The sequence below is a fragment of the Rhamphochromis longiceps genome, linkage group LG18 (assembly GCF_057381845.1).
Source record: "Rhamphochromis longiceps isolate RC_006_pf linkage group LG18, R_longiceps_female_GT1.1, whole genome shotgun sequence".
Taxonomy (NCBI): Eukaryota; Metazoa; Chordata; class Actinopteri; order Cichliformes; family Cichlidae; genus Rhamphochromis; species Rhamphochromis longiceps.
In genome coordinates this window covers 13,893,885-13,910,176 of record NC_140574.1, presented here as the reverse complement: position 1 = coordinate 13,910,176, position 16,292 = coordinate 13,893,885, and the positions used below count along the sequence as shown (strand labels likewise).

At 36.6% G+C, this 16,292-nt stretch overlaps 1 protein-coding gene across 2 annotated transcripts; it reads right to left on the bottom strand.

Annotated features, from left to right (window-relative positions):
* Positions 1 to 1,289: 1,289 nt before the first annotated feature.
* On the bottom strand, positions 1,290 to 15,957 carry LOC146647896 (macrophage mannose receptor 1-like). Of its 2 annotated transcripts, none has more exons than XM_085389280.1 (32): positions 15,775 to 15,957; positions 15,215 to 15,571; positions 14,954 to 15,124; positions 14,717 to 14,872; positions 14,359 to 14,469; positions 13,770 to 13,907; positions 13,476 to 13,652; positions 12,477 to 12,631; positions 11,725 to 11,838; positions 11,473 to 11,588; positions 11,184 to 11,332; positions 10,890 to 11,089; positions 10,417 to 10,532; positions 9,597 to 9,672; positions 9,321 to 9,474; positions 8,972 to 9,010; positions 7,538 to 7,701; positions 7,350 to 7,411; positions 6,915 to 7,015; positions 6,647 to 6,789; positions 6,191 to 6,296; positions 5,626 to 5,753; positions 5,264 to 5,308; positions 5,048 to 5,092; positions 4,821 to 4,923; positions 4,131 to 4,363; positions 3,639 to 3,804; positions 3,018 to 3,182; positions 2,787 to 2,903; positions 2,404 to 2,559; positions 2,087 to 2,116; positions 1,290 to 1,948 (listed from the first exon to the last, which is right to left on the bottom strand). In XM_085389280.1, exons 1-32 carry the CDS (start codon positions 15,947 to 15,949, stop codon positions 1,707 to 1,709), a joined length of 4,410 nt encoding a protein of 1,469 aa, XP_085245406.1. In that variant the 5' UTR covers positions 15,950 to 15,957; the 3' UTR covers positions 1,290 to 1,706. The 2 variants fall into 2 exon arrangements, with proteins under 2 accessions (XP_085245406.1, XP_085245407.1); XM_085389281.1 differs by having other exon boundaries at positions 9,597 to 9,669.
* Between the last annotated feature and the right edge of the window lie 335 nt (positions 15,958 to 16,292).

Here is a 16,292-nt window from a genome sequence, read left to right as displayed (position 1 = left end):
GCGGGGGGGGGGGGGGTAGGAAAATCACTATTGGTTGTCCTAAAAGTCGCTAGAAGTCGCTAAATGATGTCATCGCCTAATTTGCATACTTGGTTATGCTAATGTAATTGTAACCTACGTTGTTGGAGAGAGAAATAACATCGTGGAAGAGACATAAAGTGAGTAAAAGACATCCTAAATGCATTTAGAGTTTATTTAGAACTACAAATTAAATTTCTATTAGCAATTATTGTTTTTTTTAATGTCACAATTCCAACCCTGCGTCGTCATAAATAAGTCTCCAATAACACCAGAAAAAGTCACCAGATTTGTCGCTAGTCGCTTTTTAGAAAAAAAGTCGCTAAGTTGGCAACACTGGGGGGGGGGTCTCACCTTCGCGCTGTATCGCTGCATGCGTGCGCAGCGTACTACTCGGAACAGGTATATGAAAGCGGCATTAACGAACAATATTAGTCAGATGTTCTACAATGACTGAAAGGCACAGACAGTTATTTTTGCAGGTTTTTCGACTGTAATTTTAAATCAGAATTTACTTGACAGGTTAGGCACAAAATTTGGGATTTAGTCTGCATTTGGTCTTATTCAATGTCAGGCACAAAAGCATTAGTTTATTGTGTGTGTGTTTGTCTGTTTTTCCAATAACCTGTCCAATCTGTACCCCACTGTCATCCAATGCTAACATTCACACCTACTGTCAGTTTAGAATCACCAGTTAACCTAACTTCATGCATGCCTTTGGGTTGTGGGAGGAAACCTCTCAGACACATGCGAACACCACACAGAAAGCCCTGACTTTACACCCATGAACTACTTGCAAGAGGCAAGAGGTACTAAGTACTAATCACCAACACCATGCTGTTTCATATGTAGATCAAATCTGTTAGTCCAAAGTGTGCCTGAGAAAAAACAAATTACACGGTAACGCTAACACAAATTTTGCTTTTGAAAACTAGAAAGATAGCAACTAAACATACTAAATACACATTAATTGTTTATTGCCAAGTTTAATGTTTATTCAATACCAACAGGCAGTACATTTATGTATTTCAAGACTACAAGCAATGAACAGCTACTAGTGGATCTAAGCACCACATGTAATAATTATATACATTCAATCACAGGGATAAAGAAAAACAAATTGTTATGGGGAAATGTTTTTATGCTTCGCTTCATAATAATAGTGTTCATATTTTACACTGTGCAGCCCAGCTTCTAAACAGTAAACTGTAAGCCATATAAGCCATATGATAAGACCACATGAGATTAACACACAAAGCTGAGTTTTGCAGAATTTGACTCACAAACAACACCCACACACGAACATGAAAAACAGGAACTGCTATGCTTGTTAAATAAAGGAAACGCCTGCGACTCGGTGTGAGTCTCTCTGTTGAGCTCTCACCCGTGCACGTTAAAAATCTCTCCAAGTGTCTAAGTGTTGTTTCTTCACCTGAGTGTTTGATAATTGTTGATATCCTTGACACAAATCAAATAATAATCCTATTCATACAGACATCCTAGAGCTTAAATTGGTCTGTAATGAGGTTGCCACCTCCACTGAAACTCACATTTAGTGACTTACTGTTAAATAATTGCATGTATTTACTGCATATAGTAAACAACCAAATACCGTAATAAATCATCAAAGTGTAATGCATCAGTTTGGAACACAGTAAAGTTTATATCCTAATAGACCCTACCTAAAATCACAAAGTTAAAACTGGTTCAGGGTTTTCTGCATTCTCTATTAGTTTATTGGTGTCAAGCACATCAGGTTGCGATCGTTCACCATTGAAGTACAGTGGATTTTCAAATGTGGGGAAGGGACCAGGAGACTTCTTGTAGAGGAAAAATGCAATGACTACCAGTGTGGAAGTGATCGTAATCACCAGTACAACTACCACAGTAGTGTGGACACGAGTTTGATGAGCTTGATCTCCATTAGATCCTGCAGGTTTAAGCAAGTAAGTTCAGATTTTAAAACATGATTTAAATTTTCACAAATTTTCACTAAATTTTTCACATTATTAGTAGTAGTATTGTTATATAATTAAACAACACAGAGCCATATAAAGACAGAACTTACCATCTTTTGATCCTGAAGTTTGAGGCATCACTAGTGGCAAAAAAACAAAGGAAAAGAAAGAAAGAAATGGTAAAAATGCAAACATATAGGTTTATTAGCTCTCTCTTTCCTGTAAACCATAAAACTTTAGCATTAATGTAAAGTAAGATGTAAGATATCCAATGGTAGATGGCATCTGTGTGGTGTACTAACAAGCTGCTTAGTAACACATGTAATGAGTATTATTAATTATAAATTATTATAGTTGTGCATTTGTTAACATTTTCCTTCAATAAATAATTGGATATAATTACTTCACATTGACACAATTATTTTACCTTTGGCTGTTTTACAGATATATGGTCTGTCGTGCCATCTGCGACCCGAGTTCCAAGTCCCATCTGAGGTTTGGATTGCTCCAAAATCAGAATCCGGCTCATCTGGAGCCCAGTTAGTGAAGTCCAAAATAGTTCTATCCAACCAAAGCCATGTCCCTAGAGACAAACAGAAATGTATTCCTTTTTTCACTTTGCTAACTTACCAATACCCCACTGAATGTGGCTACACAGTTGCTGACAAGAAAGACATGATAAATAGTACTGATTTAGTGGTGATTTGAGGTTATAGTTTGTTTCTTCAATTAAGTCAATAAATTGTTAATATGGTTTCATTAAATAGTTTTTCTATAAACACTAAAAGATTACACTTATTGTGGCCATACCTTTATGAGTTTTAAACAGACCAATCCAGAAAGAGTTGTGTCTGTCTTTGAAATTTGTCACAAAGCCTTTGATGAATTCTTGCTCGGAGGGATCTTCAATGCTAGCCAACACTCCACCTTAAAAACAAAAATCGACTGGTTGTGACAATGTTGAAAACACATATTAGGCTTAATCTTAACACCACATATTTACTGTATAGTGATTCTAAAATTATTCAGCATGTATCTTACCATGCCTTACACAGCTGCTAGCTGCATCTGCCCATTCAATTTCATCTTGGATAAACAAATAACAATAACCCCTATACGGCAGCCATGTGTAGCTCTGTTGGTACTCTAGATCTGTATCTTCAGGACAATTTCCAGGAAATATTGTAGACTCAGTTGGTGCCACTTCTGTGAAGAATAGAAGCAATAATGCTCAATGAATCACAAAATGTTTTACTGTGACTTGGTGAAACGGTTATCTCCTGGGATCAAAATGTTCTGCGATGTCTGTTACTGTAAATTAATGTAAATAATAAAAGAAGAACACTTGAGCTGACCAACAGCCAGCTAAGGAAAAAAAGCCCTCTGAAATAGCTCTTATTTAATGGACAGTAATGGGTCTCAAACACTCACAGGCCATCAAAGTTCTGTTCTCGTTACTCTCACATGATCAGAACACAGAGCACTGAAAATCCTGCCTCTTACTTTTAACTACATCCTTCTAAAGACATTAATAAGCAGAGATTGCTTGACATTGGCCAGTTACCTAGCAGTTGCCAATTTAGTGATATCTAATATAGACGTTAAGACGTATAATCAAGATGCCAAAGATGTAGGAAAAATCATTAACTTGTTAAAACATACCTGTAGACTGCATACAGGCACTTTTTATGGTCACATTGCAGAAAGCGGTCCTCCATTTTCCATCCACATCTACATACACACAAGGTTTGTCCCTGCTTGGTTCAAATTCAGCCCAGCCGGCATTGTTCAGATGCCAACCATCAATATATTTAAAATAACCTCCAGTCTGAAAATAAACATGGATCAGATGTTGTCAAATCAATAGTTTTGTGGGGGATGTTTTCTGTCTGTCATACCTTGTTAAAACTGCTTCTGCCAATATGTGTTATATAGATTACAAATTTTGATTTTATTAAGAAGTCAGCAATCTTGGGTCATATGCCATTTGTCATGATTTTCCAAAATAAGTCATTTAATAACTTTATCACATCTTATTTCATACATAACCAAGAACCCTGTATAACTCTTATTTTCAGGTGTCCTGTATGTTTAATCATTTTATAGTACTTTTTATAGTTTTTATAGTAATTTTGGATAGTTGCAGCCTTGTACCTGCTGTTTGTTAAGTCCAATCCAAAGAGGACTATTGAGTTTTATAGCCAGTAGCTCAACATATGCCTGTGTCCAGTCATTTCGCAGGCTGGCCAAGTTGGCTTTCTCAGCGTTACAACGTTTCTGGGCATCATCCCAGGTCAGATTTTGAGTAATAATCTTGATGCTGTCATTTCCCAGAGTCTCATAGATATTATAATCTATGGTTTCAGGTGGTGCTTTAATGTTTGGATCTGTTAAGAGCAAAAATAAAATTAGACATGAGATTAATTCACATTTTTTGCACCACTGCAAACATTATAACTGTCAACAGGACTTTTTATTTATTTTGTTGTGCATTATTTGCAAATTTGTTCCCCATAGCAGGCCAAACACATTGATATGAGTGAACTACCACTGGAATGCAGTTGTACAACAACAATTTAACTTCTTAACATCCACCAGATCTCCAACGACCTCATTATGGGGTAGAGCTGGGTTTACATCAACCTCTCTATAACATTTTCACCTGTTTGCTCAAATGTAAATATAATAATAGAATTAAGGCTTATGTTTGAAATGAAGCTCTTTTTGAATTTGGATCAAATGCTACTTAACACTACCCCTAAATGGTGAGACTGCAGGAGAACAAAATATTTTATGGACTATGTTTAGCCTCTGAAAATGTCTACTCCAAAGAGATGAACTCACCAAGATTCTGTTGACATATATATCCATTGGTGTCATTGCAAGACCTTGTTGTCCATTTACCAATCCCAAAAACAGGATTTCCATTCATTACAACACATTCATCCTGGGTAAGAATGGTAAGTGAACATGATTTTAAAATCTATTTTTTTAAAATGCGCAATTAATTAAGATTACTTGTTGCATACAAACAGTGGTGACATGCTTAAATTAATATGGAAAATCATTACCTCATTCCATCTTTTATAAAAGCTGCCAGGATGACGATGATGTCTCTGCAATCAAAATGATCATTATTAATATTTCATTAACATTTCTATTCCTGGGAGAAGAAAAACTTTTGGTTGGAGTTTGACATTGACCTCTGACCAAGCCCAGCATCACTGGACACATCTCTAACCACACCTACCTGTCAAATCACAACGCATAGCTCAAACTATGTTTACCTCATTCCATCTCGGATACACCATCCCAAAAGGTTGTTCACGTCTCTGAAATCAAAATTTGCTAGTGTAAATATTTCTTTAAAATGTCAGTGAAAACTCAAAAGCTGGTCAAAGCTTGACACTAAATTCTGTGTAGTTCAATTAAATCATAGCATCACTGAATATATATCTGTAACTCGACAAGAAATGCGCATTGGCGACTGCTGCTGTGATTTGGTGCTATATAAATGAAATTTAATTTAATTTAATTGAAAATGTGAAATCATGATACAAAAGCAAGCTGTAAAATGACAATACAGCTACTGATAGTTGTACAAAGGATTAGCTTCACATTACACCTGTATGAGATTGAATGAACTCACAGAATAGCCCCAGTTGGTGTATTGCCTTTTTTTCCCATCGGTCCAGAAAAATCCCTCTTGGCTTATAGCATTCAAACCAATCCACAGGTCTGTAGATGCTGTATGAACCATTCTGGTGATCAAAAATGCTGAAAATTGAAGATACAGACACAAGATATTAAATGTAGGTTTCTGGTTTCTTTTCCATTTTTGGTAAAGTATTCACATCTTCATAAGCTGTATGATATGTTTAACTCTTTCCTCCATAATGACCTCCCCTGTGCCCTTAATGAGGAGTTTTGAAACCTTAATATACACCAATAAAAATGTGGTTTGACAACCATTTGAATGGGCTTTAGGTTTTTCCAAACTTAGCCCTAGAAATATGTAGCGCTAAGTACAGACAGAGATCAACCACACTAACTTCAGAAGCACACCCAGTAATTTTGTTCTGGAAGCAGACCTAAAATATAACAGAAACCATTGAGTCCAGAAAAGAGAAACGAGGGATACACCTAGTAGGTATTTAAGGGGGAAAGAGTTAAAGTTTAAATCCAAATCTGAATAAAACACAATTAGAACTCACCTTGCACACTTCTTGTAGGTATAGAGACTAAATTGCCTCCCACCTCAGTGCATTTTGACCGTGCATATTCCCAGGTGATCTGCCTTTCGTTAAAGATGTTGTAACACTGCAGAAAAGAAATGTAATTATTATTATGATAAGACTTAGGTGAAACATTTCACCACTGAAACCTGTGTATTTTAGATGATCTCATTTATAATTAGTACTGAATGAAGTACACAGATGGAGGGGTCAAAATTTGCTGACTTTTTTTAATGCCACTCCACATTCGACAAACTTCTTTCTGCTTCCTTCATTCTCCTTCATTCGTGTTTTATTTAGTTATTTATTACATTTTAAAGAATCAACTTGACATTTGAAGCCAAATAAAGGCTCAATGTAAAATTTGATGGTGGGCCTCTGCTGTAATGTTGTCATTTTAAAAACTTCTCTGAAATAAAGGTTTAAAAGTCTGACCTTTGTGCCAAATTTCATCCATCTTTTTGGGCAGCCACCTGTTGGAGCAACTGTTGGGGCTGCAGTGGTGTTGGTTGGCAACATCCTTCCTCGCTTGCAAATAAATGAAAGCTCTCTTCCACAATTAGAAGTCCTCCAGAAGCCTATAAGATCAACAAAGAATTCATTAGGAACATTATCCTAATCCATTAATCAATTATTTTAATCCAGACATCGTGTCTAGATTTGATCATTTTTCAATTCAAGCGTTCAGCGCATTTTTACTCACCCATGTGATAAGACATAAAAACACAGTTTTGATCAAAGCCACTAGTGCTGGGTTGATCTTCATCCCATCTTCGAAATGACACTGGAGTACCATCCATCCACCTTAATGTAGAGAATTATGGTTAAATTTTTAATTGTATCATATGAAAATATTCATCATTTGATGTTAGACTTTTTTGTATTATGGTGTCACTATTTCTATTCCATAATAAATAAACAAACATGTGACCACATGGATTTAGTTCACTGATGGCTAAAAAAGAAAAATCTTCTTTAGATCAAATGACAGGTCTTTTGAACTGATATCTGAAACTTAACCAGTAAAAAAAAGGAAATGTACCTCATTACAAATCTAATAGGAAATGCACTTCTTATCAATGATCATGAGTTGGCCTAAAAGCTCCCTTTTCCCCTTATGGCATTAATGATTACTCACCAAGCTGACCCATCAAGATCCACAGACAAACCTATATAATAACGCCCATAGCTTCTGGATATCTGTAGACACACACATAAATATGCACAATTATCTCTAGTGTGTGTCACATTCTAATGTTTTCAGCCTGCTCTAATGTATTAATAAAACAAAACAAAAAAGTACAAATTAAATACATAGATATTTACCTGTTTCCATAAGAAAACATTTTCCTCTTTACTGGTTATAGATACTAGGTCACTGTGCCTCTGCTGACAGAAGTGACGAGCATCTTCCATGGGCATTGACATTCTGTTAATATAATACTGATTCCCTCTCCGCTCCAGCCAACCATCCGAAGTGGTATTGAATTCTGTAAAAGTTTAGAAATACATTGATAGACTTGTCAGTGTTCTACCGTATCTTTTGGTCAGATCCGTTTGTCCAAGGAGACCCAACCTTAAAAAAGAGCAACTAAAACACCTGGTGGCCACATCAGACTTTTGAAGAGGGCTGAAGGTACACAATGAATAAAAAGGTATAAAATGTCAAATCTATCCCATTGATATTCAGATCATCCCAAATATTTTTCAACTAAAATTTATTTTTATTCATTAATTTCTTCAGTGATGTCATTATCAGAGGTGGAGCAAGTAAAGTACAAGCATTCTTTACCCAAGTAGAAGTACAGATATATTTGTTTAATTAAAAAAAGTACTAATTCAATACTAATTCAAGTTCATTACACACTCACTCAATTCTACCACCTATTTTTTATGCAAAGGTAACTGAACCTTGTCCTGTATTAATGTCATTCTAAAATAATATTATTATTACATGAGAACACAAATGTTATTCCAATCTAAATCTAAACCTAATGAATGAACTTTGCTTAAATCTTTTATGTAGGACACAAGTAGTTAAAAAACATTTTTTAAAATAACCATTTTCAGTTGTCCACATCGTAGAGCGTGACTTTGCCTCCACACCGCCACCAAATAATTTTTAATGTGTTCTCCAGTAGATTTTCTTAATGTGCAGGGTTTGATCACTTCATCACTTTGTGGATTTACAAAACTGAATTCAACATGATGTATGCAGATGTTTCACAGCTATACTAACAGTATACTGTATATTGTCCTTATACTAGACCTTTAAAGATGGTAAAAAAGGTGGATGCTTAATCTAAGCATCACATGCTTAAATGCAAATTAATATACTACATTTACATAACACTGATCATGAGCACCACAATATGAAAATGGATAGAAATTATCAAAACACATCATATACAAATCCAATATGTAAAAATGCTGATGATTACATGCAATCAGTTTATGAGGTGTCACTAAGCAGTCCTTATCTTTAAATATAACCTCTCTTTTTCCTCCTTAGTTTTTTTCTATATTGGTCTCATGCTCTATAAAAAATACTGTTTATAATTTATAGTATAAGTTTGTTTATTTGAAAGGTAACAATGAAAATGATTTATCAGACTGCTTTGGGAAATTGCAAGTTTGAGCTACAATGCAAAACCACCAAAAAGGATGAAGCTGTACTCGGGCAAATCCGCAATCCAGGTTTTGTAGTGCATATGTGTTATTCACCCAGGTTATGTTCAAGGTTAATTCATGTGAACTTACCCACCACAGTATTATTCGAAGGTAGTTTTGGAGTCACTCCTGCAAGAACACAGACAGAAGTCCATTTTATTCAAAGGAAAGGAAAGCAACAGTAAACATGTGGTGGCACTCTGTAGTCTACACTGCGGTATACTGTAATGCAGTCATTATTTTTAGTCCGAAATGTGTTTCAACAATAGTGACAATTTCTCCAATCATATACACTGAAATCATGGCAAGAAGAGATTACATAATATTGTGAATATTAACAATAATCTCTTCACCCCTGAAGACAGAAAAGAACATGCATATGAAAGTTAGTTAAAAAATGTTCCAGCAGTGAGACTGGTCAGCATTCAGTCAACTATACCTGCACGGATCTGACACAACCAGTCATTGTAACTGTCACAGTTCAAATCATTCCAGGAACCTTCTTCATCCCAGTTATGTATCACAAACTCAGCACAAGATTCTGCATTGTTGAAATTGTTTGGTTCTCCTGCCTGCCAGTGCTGGAAATCTAGCTGTTAACAATAAGAAACAACAATATTATGTTGAGTTATTGTAAATATTTTATTAAAATAACATTTAATGATTTAATGACCAAAAACAAAAGAACAACAAGAACAGAATGCCATTAACTTACTGGGCTTCCATCAGTCCAGGCATAACCAGTGGTTGTTTCAGGAATGTGAAGTCCAATCCAGGCTTTTCCACCTCTGCTGTACAAAAAAGGAAACGACACTCTCACTGTCTTCTAAAGTACTAAAACAAACATTTTAGCTACATTTGCAGTTAGCTGATGGTGTCAGTCTCATCAGAGAAGCTAAAACATGTCCATATGTTTTCACCCTACAGGCAAGATGTGGTACTTCAGGTGATGAAAGTCGAAAATATGGTGCATCTGAATTTGCTACTGCATAGAACAGCAGTCCCCAACCCCCGGGCCTCGGACCGGTACCGGTCCGTGAGAGTTGAGGCTCAGGTGTGAAATGTATGGTTTTCAGCGTTATTTTGTTATCGTTTTTATCGTTAACTCAGTTTTCCTGGGTCTTTTCACGTGTGTTATGAATAAATCTTCTTTTTTTCGGTACCGGTACTAGTTGTATTTTGTTGTATTTGCCGGTCCGTGAAAATATTGTCGGGCATAAACCGGTCCGTAGCGCAAAAATGGTTGGGGACCGCTGGCATAGAACACAGGTCAGATAAGTAGGTGTGAAATGTACTACTATATGAATGCTTTTTTTCAGTAGGTTAAAACACCAACATGGTGTGTTGTGTGAATGTGAAACATATTTGCCAGCATGCTGAATATTTTTAAACAGGATTATTTCACATAGATGATCATTGTCTAGAGTTTGATCTTATGTTAGGATAAACTAATGGTTGTATGATTTAGACTGGAAAATAATTGACAGAAGATATTATAAAAAGTAGTTGTTATTGTAGACTAAGTCATGCTGTACCTGAACAGTCGTAGCTCAGCAGAACTGTGGATGCTAAGCAGATCTCCTCCAATGGCCCTGCAGTAATCCCTGGCCTCAAACCAAGTCTTTTCTTCTGAGCGAGGACCTGTAAAAAACTTCAAACGCAAGACAACAACTCTGTAAATTTCTCAACCGCAGATAGTTCATGCAATTGAAGGTAATTGAATTTAATTTAATTTTGTGAGCACAACACTGAATGGAGTCCTGAGGAATAAGGAGAAATAGAATGCAAAACACGAAGAACAAGTCCCTATAGTAATGAATGAAGAGATTCTTAAAACTGACAGGTTGCTAGTGTATCATAGGACTAACACACAGAGACCCAGTTACACTCACATTCACACTTATAGCATATTTTGGCTGACATCGCATTGCTGTAAAGTGCCAGTGCTAAATACTCCACAATAGACAAAGTTTCTTTGAGTTCACTCAAGGCTGACCGAAGGTTGTACCTTAGCGCACATAGCTCTCGTTCCCACTCGAGTCCAACCCTCTGGACATTTAGGAGGAGCTACAGTTGGTGGTGGAGCAGTTGGAACCATCCCCTCTGCCATGTACTTGCAGATATATTTTTCTTTGTTGGTGCAGGGAAGCAGGTCCCAAAGTCCAGCCAAAACCCCAGTTGTCATGGCAACACAACCCTGCTGGTAACCTTGGGGCATTGAGGAAAGCAATAGTCATGTGCAACTTATTGGGCTGCAGTTTATTCCTGATATTTAAGTACAGAAATTCAGATGCATCCATACCTGGCATTTGACTATTCCAGTGAGTGAACCTTACTGTGGGTGAGTTGGTCCACTCAAAAACATCAATATTCTTTTGATTTGAGAGCCCTATCCAGAAGTGTTTCTCTGGTCTCAACCCCACCAAGCTGACAAGGAAGGCATTATCCACCCTGCAAAAATGTATACAATTCATGGATTTCTTGTCATTTTTAATATACCGTGCAGCACATGCATCTGCATGCATGTTTGTGGATTTCCCAAAGAAGTCGTTATGTGATTTATAACAAAGATGAACTGGTTGTTTTCTTACCCATTTGAAACATCAGCTAAGTATGAGTTTGAACTCTTGCAGTCTTCACTAGCTTGACTGAAAGTCTTTGTCTCAGTGCCTACAAAGTAGCAGTAGGAGCCATGTTTTTTCCATCCCTATAGGAGAGTAAATACATCACAACTGAGGAGTACATTAAAATTTCATTTATCTATTTTTAATCTGTTTTTTAGAATGTACTACTGATTTCACAAAGTGAAATTTGAACCTTAATCATGCTTTGTTATTACTCACGGCTTTACATCCGATGTCTATATCTGGTTCATTTCCAGTGCTTTCAGTGGAACTTTGCTTCATACAGATAAAGCCATGTTGCTCATCACATGACCGATCTGCCCAGTTCCCGTTCTGCAAGAACAAAAGCATTGTAAACACTTGCAGATTTGTGGGCTGGATTGCTGAATCAATAAAATTCAAATATTTAAAGCACTGTAATTACAGTTACTCCAAGGTTCTTTGGTATATTTCTCAGAATGCTAAGCACTCAAAGTGCTTATATTTGCAGTAAAACACTATCACATCCAAAAAGCCTGTAACTTGCCCAAAACCTTTAAATCATGAAAGGTTTTAAAGTTTAGATATTTCGTAAGAATGACACATGGCTATAGAAGTAAATGCATTGCCTTCTAATTCTAAAGGAGTCTTGTCGTGTTTTCTCTCACAGTGAATCTACTTTACCAGTCTACCACACCTAAGATACTGATTTCATAACATTCAACTTTGTAAACCAGTGTGGAAACTATGAAGAAAAATGTCGGAAGAAAATATTCTGCAGCTCACAACTAAGTTAAAACGGTAGAAAAATATGTAAAATATCAGTATTGTAAAACATGTACTCTAGAAACAGCACAAAAAATACAGTTTAATATTTCTTGCAAAACTTTTTCTTGAAGATCAATACATCAAGGGTAGTGGATTATGCTTCCTCCATGCATGATTTGTCTAGCTAAACACATATAGATGAATAAATATGCACAAGGTCTTACCTCTCCCCTGATGAGAACACAGTCATCTCCATCAGTGGAGAGTCCTGGTTTTCCATATTCCCAGCTGGTGAAGGACACATGAGACTGGTCACTCCAATCAAACAGTCCCTCTGTCCTAATGTCATTCAGTCCAATCCAAAGCTCATCAGTGGATGCTACAGAAAAATAATGGACCAAATATCAGCCAGAAGCTCAAATTTCCCCATTGCACTGAAAATTACTTGTACAGTTCATAGACTGGTAAAGAGCGACAGGCATTGTCTAAATCGTACTTTAACATATGAAAAAATCAACAGCTCACACATGCGTGGAAATATTTGACATAGACTCGCAGCAAGCTAGAGCTGAATGAATGACATGATCTCTATTGTCACTCCTAAATGTACAGTCATGCTGCCAGTTATTATGTGTAAAGTGTGCATCTCATTCTCATCTGTTAAGGCTTTCTTAATAATTAGTCTTTTATACAAAATTCAGTATTTTTTTATTATTTGCCAGAGTAAAAACAATTATGATATAGGGATGAATACAGCACTCTCTCAGTGATATTACGAAGTGAAACTGTTATTCATATATTGTTATTCATATATCACTGGCTGTTTATGTATTAGTAAACATTTTGGTTTTAATTAAAGACAAACTTGAATAAACTCAGTAGGTGTAAATAGAAACTGGATTAGGTGGAATACACATTTTGATTAGGTTTAGGTGAGATAGACAGTTTAGTTAGAGTTTAAAAAAACACGATTTAAATTAAATGTAAATAAAGATGTTGTGACCTAGCCTGTGTACTTTTTTTAAACCACAAAATATCCCTAAAGTTTACCATATCCTGCCACAACAATAAAGAGTTTAATGATGCTATTAGTGAATTACAAACTGGAAACTGATGTGTTCAATCTCAGCACATGTGCACCTTGTCAAATGTATGAAATATATTTGCTGTTGGGAATCTGTTTTATATTAACATTATTTCTTGGAGATATGATCGCCACATACCGTATCCAAGCTGAGAGATCACAAAGCTTTGATCCTCCACATTTCGGACGGTCGCTAAGTCGCCGCCTTCTGCACGACAAGCTTTCTGAGCGCCAGACCATGTTTGAGCATTACGCTGAAGATGAAAACAGTGGCCATTGTAGGGAATCCAAGGTGTTGAGCAAAATCCTTGTTCAACTGATGATGAAAAGAACAAATATATAAGAACTTCACTTCTGATGTCCCCCAAGAAACTACTGCAATCTAGAGAAATATTCAAATCGCGGTAAAACAGAATCGAATTTTTTTATATACTTTGTGGAGGTGCTGGTGGGACCCCATCTTTGTAGCAGATGTAGCCCATTTTCTTGGTACAGGATGAACTTTGCCAAGAGTGCTCTCCAGCAGTGTCAAGAATTGCACAGTTGTGTCCTGGATTAGGAAGTGGATTCCCTAAATCAAGATAATAATGATGATGGTTAACACTCACACATTACCCAATCATGCACAATAAGAATTTTAGGAGTACTTTAAATCTTTGAGTAATTTGTAACAATATTGGTAGTATTTAGCATTTAGAAAAACTAACAAAAGACGGATAGAAAATGAAAATACTGTATTAGTTGTTAAAAAGATAAAAATGTGTAATAATTAGCCGAAACTTGGAGACATGAATGAATATTTAGTTGTTGGTTTTTTTAGGTTTAGACTGTTGTACTTCTTACGTACATGAATTCTTGAAAAACCTTTTACCCTAAGAGTCTAGTTGTCACAGGAGTTAGGCTAACAGATTATATTTGCTTAACACTGTAATTTTCTGAAACTTTTCAGTTAATTTCCAGATCGCTCAGATGTTTTGAGGATTATTGCTGAAAGGAACTTCGTCCTTGCAGGGAGGACTTACCAGAATCCCATCGCAGATAACGGAAAGGTTTGCCATCAGTCCACTGCCAACCATGTTCTGGGTCCAAAACTAACCCAATCCAAAGTTTTTTTCTCCCTGCTCCCAATAATGCTGTGTGTTCAAGTGTTTACGAGACAGCGGGACGAAAAAAGAAAAGCACTTATTTTTCTTTCCTGAATTAAAATATCAGCTTTACAAAAGTCAGTTGGTAGGAATAACACAGATAAATACTAAAATATAGTGCAGGTTCATGCAACATCAAAAGTATTTGTAATCCAAAATCTTGATTATTTCATTTAAAATTCAAAAAGCTGCATCTGTTTGAGCTCTGGCAAATATCCACCAGGTGGCACCTCACCTGAGATCAAAGCTTGCTCACTGGGCTCCACAATACTGACCAAGGAGGCAGCCTGCTGTTTACAGCTGGTATCAGCTTGTCCCCAAGTCAGAGATGACTGTATGTTCAGCTGGTAATATGCTCCTGTTATGAGATTTTTTCTCCAGTGATCTGTGGCTGTATTTTGACAGAAAAAAAAATTAATTCAAATAATTCTTACATTTTCACTCCAGTGATGTTGAAATTTGACAAACTCACAAGTGGTTGGGCAGTATCCCCACTGTTCACGTTCAAATTTTGTTTCAACTGCACACCATGGTCGCTTTGTTGAGGAGTCAAATGTAGTGCAGTCTCCATACCACCGGTCTTTGTAAAGGAAGGGAAACATGCAGATCTTTCCTAATGCATTTCCCTCAATGGTAAATAACTCTGGAGGTGAAAAGAAAAGGCTTCAGGTTGGGTCAAGTGGCTATAGACAAATGCACACTTACACATAAAAGCATATGTTTTATACTATACCTCTGTATGTTCTTGTACAAGCACCGCTTGAGGTCCCTGTAATTGTGAACTGGTTATTTGGTCCTGTTGTTTTTGAGAGAGCAATTGTTTCATCAGCTTTCATCTCAATGAATAAATTATTATTTTTGAGGGCAAGCAGAGTTCCATTCCTGCATTCCCACTTTTGCAGGTCGCTCTTGTCATCACAGTCATACAGGCTCACTTCACTTCCTATACTTTTGCCCTGAGCTCCCAGGCATTTTTTAGTTGTGGTAACATAAAGCCGGTCATCAGTCGTCCAGCGTAGGTCAAGGCAGCGGCTAACCCTTTTCAGCAAACAAAAACCAGTGGCTTTGTTCATGAGTGAAAACGGGGAATCTGCAAAGGGGAAAGTTAAAAAAAAAAGATCAGCCTGTTGCACAAAGTTTATTCCAGTATGGATTCAAACAAGCCGTTAATGAAAGCCGTGTTTGAATCAATAAACATCCTAATATATAAATATATTTCCCAAACAATTGTGGGGTTTCTCAAGGCTTGGTCATGACAAATCGTTAAATCAAATGTTTGAGCTTATACTGTACCATTTGTTGTTGAGCATTGGCATGTTGTGATGAAGAGGCCAAAGACTGCTAGAGATATTCTTGGGAGCATCATTCCTCCAATCAGTCTCAGAGCAGCAGACAATGTCCATGCATTGCAAGCAGAGGACTTATGTGCCTGAACATGAAAAGGAGGCAACCTTAATATCTCTGACATGACTTTGTTTCCCCCCCTTCATTGAGAAAGTCTCATGTTTCACATTGGCACATTTCAACATTTTGTTACTGGTACGTGGGTGGACAGGAAGGAAGGAAGGGCAACATACACAAAAGCACACAAACACACACTCTTTCTGTTAGACTCCAGACACGGCAAAAAGCTGTCCCATTCACTTCCCCTCCATAGGAAGAACGAAATGTGTAAGACAATTTGCTAAACATGTTTCATGAATCAGCATTAGTGATCCAGAGAAACAGTAATTCACAAGCTTTGATGCAGTACATATGGATTTATAGTGTTGCCTTTGACATCTTCCTTATGATTAAGTAAGGGTCAGAAT